The sequence below is a fragment of the Notothenia coriiceps genome, unplaced genomic scaffold (genome assembly GCF_000735185.1).
Source record: "Notothenia coriiceps isolate Sejong01 unplaced genomic scaffold, NC01 NC01_scaffold00030216, whole genome shotgun sequence".
Lineage (NCBI taxonomy): Eukaryota > Metazoa > Chordata > Actinopteri > Perciformes > Nototheniidae > Notothenia > Notothenia coriiceps.
The window spans coordinates 92199-96406 of record NW_011362917.1 but is presented as its reverse complement, the minus strand read 5'-3'; the positions used below and the strand labels follow the sequence as shown (position 1 = coordinate 96406).

Sequence of the window (4208 nt, the reverse complement as noted above, 5' to 3'; positions counted from 1 at the left end):
GTAGTCCTGTATAATACCTGGTAGTCCTGTATAATACCTGGTAGTCCTGTATAATTCCTGGTAGTCCTGTATAATACCTGGTAGTCCTGTATAATTCCTGGTAGTCCTGTATAATACCTGGTAGTCCTGTATAATACCTGGTAGTCCTGTGTAATTCCTGGTAGTCCTGTATAATTCCTGGTAGTCCTGTATAATACCTGGTAGTCCTGTACAATTCCTGGTAGTCCTGTATAATACCTGGTAGTCCTGTAGAATTCCTGGTAGTCCTCTTTAATACCTGGTAGTCCTGTGTAATTCCTGGTAGTCCTGTGTAATTCCTGGTAGTCCTGTATAATACCTGGTAGTCCTGTGTAATTCCTGGTAGTCCTGTATAATTCCTGGTAGTCTGGTAGAATACCTGGTAGTCCTGTATAATTCCTGGTAGTCTGGTAGAATACCTGGTAGTCCTGTATAATACCTGGTAGTCCTGTATAATTCCTGGTAGTCCTGTATAATACCTGGTAGTCCTGTATCTGTCTCCTCAAAGCTTCCACTTCCTTCTCTCTGCTCTGCTGTCGGGCCTGAAGAGCAGAGACCTGCATCACAGCCACATCGGACACCTCCTGCAGCCTGGGCAAAAGAAGAGACAAAAAGAACAGGAAATAAACATTACAATGACAGTGGTGGAAGAGGCGCTCAGATGTTATACTTACTGTACAAAAGTATGGGGAGCATCAAAATATACTTGAGTAACCCAAAGTAAAAGCACTCGTTATTCGTAATGGCCAATTTCAGAATCATATATTTGATTTACTGGATTAAGATTATGTTGAAAGCTGTTAAAGTGGAACTTTTTGAGTGACTTTGTATTTTGGTGCTGGATATTTTACCCTTTGATTTTATGTCAATGTTTGATTATTAGATTATTTATATTTGATGTTAGCTAACTAAAGCAGCAAGGTAAATATAGTGGAGAAAAAAAGTAAATATTGGTTTCCAAAATGTGATGGAATAGCATTAAAGTACCTACAAAAAGTAACATAATTGAGTAAATGTACTTCATTTCATTCCAGCAAGGATATTTTGATGGTAGAATGAGTCTAAATTGTGGACATTATAAGCAACAGTGGGACCGAATTATAAAACAAAAGCAAAGAAAAGCTCATGCAGGACAGAGAAGTGCTTGATTACACGGCTTTGACCTTAAGAAACACATTTGTATTCATATCATTTATTCCCAAAGCCATTAAAGGATAGTGAGTGCAATCTCTAACATTTGTAATATCTTATTTCCAGGTATAGAAATAGTAAAAGGCGTCCAATAGCTTTGTGACGAAGGTAACTTCGTCACTGTGGACTGACGGCTTCGGGGCTTGTACTATTGCACGTGCTTTTATTTTGAAAAGTGTTTCCCTTTCCCCATGTCTGTTACTCCTGATTATGTTCACCTGGTGCCCTGTGTTGTCTCCTCCCCCCCCCCCTACCTGTGTCTAATTGCTGATTAGTGTGTGGGTATTTAGGCTCTGTTTCCCTGTCTGTGTTGGCGGGTAGTGTGTGTGAGAGATCCTTGTGGCTGTGGCTCAGGGAGAAACAGCAGGATTGAGGCTGTGTGTCATGTGTTCATGATTTAATAAATGCCCACACCGGGTTGTATTTTGGACGTTCTGCCTCTGCCTCCTTGCTTGGTCGGGCCGCTCAACAGTCAGCTTCACAGTGTGCAAAGCTTAGTGTTAGAATTGAAAACAAAATGAGCTTGAAAATGACCATAATATGTCGTGATTAACTCAGCCATTACTCACGGAATCACCGTAGTGTACAGTTTATGACTAAAAAGATAACATTACAGAATACCGCCTACCTGGCTATGTTCAGGGGGAGATTGCATATATTGTGCCCCAACATCTGGTCCTTTTTCTGGGATCTGATCTCCTTGTCTGGTGATTGAATTGGATGAATACGTTTGATTGGGAGCTGATTTGGAATTGGGACTTGGATTGGCATTAGGATTTGCGCTGGTACTGGGAGCGGGGCCAGGGGGAATCTTGTTCTGGAAGCGGCGGACAACTTCTCGAGCGCTCACATGGGTCTGTAAGTCCGTCTGTAAAACAAAGACATGAGAGACAATCAACTTTGTTATTACTGAACTAAATGGCAGCTGCTTGCTCTTTATTTTTTAAATTAAACAATAAAATAATGGCAGGGAAATTGAATGAATCAGACACAAGTGAAAAAATCCTAAAAACAAATTAGCATACAAAGCAAGAGATAATGCCGCATGACACATAGCTGAAAGGCAAGAGATAATCCTGCATGAATTGAGAAATGTGGCAGTCATTTTTCAAAGCTGTGTAAAAATAGCAACTAGAAAGCGTCAAAATCGTCCAACTATAGACAAGGAATCAATTAGGCATAACTTTTCCGGATTTGATCATATAATTAAGTATAATTATTACCAAGCAAGTTCCAATTCATTTTCACTAATGACATGCAGGCAGGGAGATAAAGCCACTATAGACAGCTGCCATGAACCCCATTTAGAGGGTCCAACCTAATCATTTAAAGTGCTCGTGCCTACATCACTAGCATAACCTTGAAAATCACAATGAACTCAATCCAAAGAGTTAATGCGTGCCTCTTTATTGTATGCAAATATAACCAAGAAGAGAGTTTGTGCAGAAAGACAGTGGTGATGTAATCAGATGGTACCGCGCTTCACGCCTTTACACTACATCCATGACACACTGCAACACATACAAATCTTTACTTCCTCCAAGAAAAAAAATAATTTACATAAAATGTTATCAGATATTTCCATACATAGAGAAAATGAGACCCACACTGCATGAGTGCTGATTGATTTTCTCTATTCCACGGGCTGAATTAATTATTCTGTTCCATTAATCACCACGGACTCGTAGGGCTGCGGAGGTTAACACGTCTGCAGTCTGTTATCCTGTCCTTGAGGAACTGAGACACGTAGAACTTGAGAAAAGACAAGAAGCACAATTCGGGCGGTGCTAGAAAGCTCCAGTGCGGTATCATTTCGCTCATTTTATGATACATTTTTATTGCTGACCCTGTAGCACCTTCACAGAGATTCACATTATCTGCCAAAATGTAGTCCTATTCTGCAGGACACAAGCAACCTTTTTAGGCTGGGGAAAAGTTATACGATCATTTCATCCAAGAAACACAATAAAAATGAGTCTCGTGAGCCCCTTCTGTCCAAGGACCTTCGAGGTGTCCTTGTTAGTTTCACTCTAAAGAAGGCCTCTTGCAGCATAACATCACTTTTCACATTTACGTACATGACCTGGTTGCTATCTTTTTAGTGTTGGATTCCGCATCTAGTCTTGATCATGAGCACACTGTTATGATGGCACTTCATATATTTGACAAGCTCAAAATGGAATCTCAATCACAATATTGTATAGCAGTGTAATCTCACATGTTAAGTAAAAAGCTAACGCTAGGCTATATCTGCTACATCATGGTCGCATGGCTGCGTATCACCACCGCTAAGATAAAAGCAGACTCTTGACGGCGTGATGATGTTTAGTAGTGACTTTTAGTGAATTGTTAGCAACCACCGTTTTCGACAAGACAAGGGAACCAGAAGTTGTTAAATGTCAATTTATTTCCAGGCTTATGGCTGCTCCACTTTCAAATGATTATAACAGAATATTTGAAAAATACCAGTCTGCGTGAAGTGTTGTGGAACTGCGGAGATACCCGCCCTACAAATTGTATTCGAAAGACTTAACAACACATTTGTTTTGGATCCTCTGAAACGTTTCAATTATAATGAAAATAATTATTAAAACATGAGCGTTTCCTCTTATCGTGAATCATATCGCAATTCTCATATAAGTCAAAATAATGGCCTTTTTTTTTTCTGTTGCAAATCGTGCAATCAGTACTTCCATAAAACAGACTTGTTCTTGTTCTAAAACATCTCTGGTGTTATGGTTGATGAAAGCAGAGTGCGGTTCATTCAGTGACACTCTATCCATGTGTTGAATTAGTTTATTCGGTATCTCTTAGGAGGGAACTTGCCCATGGCCGTGGCCATCAAATCTTTAAGTATCTAATATGTTCTGCAAACAATCCCTCCAGCCTGGGGACAGCACTTCCCTCTTCACAACACGCTTTCATCATCGCAAGAGAATTTTAAACAGTGTAACTGCAGAAGGCATCGTTCTTGCCATTTCTCTCAGTCTTCATGCTCA

General features: G+C 40.1%; 1 protein-coding gene across 1 annotated transcript in view; it reads right to left on the bottom strand.

Annotated features, from left to right (window-relative positions):
* Window positions 1-4208, bottom strand: part of LOC104959419 (zinc finger, B-box domain containing) — a 30398-nt gene that overhangs the window by 17200 nt on the left and 8990 nt on the right. Inside the window, exons 4-5 of the mRNA XM_010787310.1 lie at window positions 1838-2077; window positions 498-602 (exon numbers count right to left, since the gene is read on the bottom strand). Coding sequence (XP_010785612.1) covers window positions 498-602; window positions 1838-2077 — 345 coding nt within the window. The remainder of the gene's footprint in view (window positions 1-497; window positions 603-1837; window positions 2078-4208) is intronic.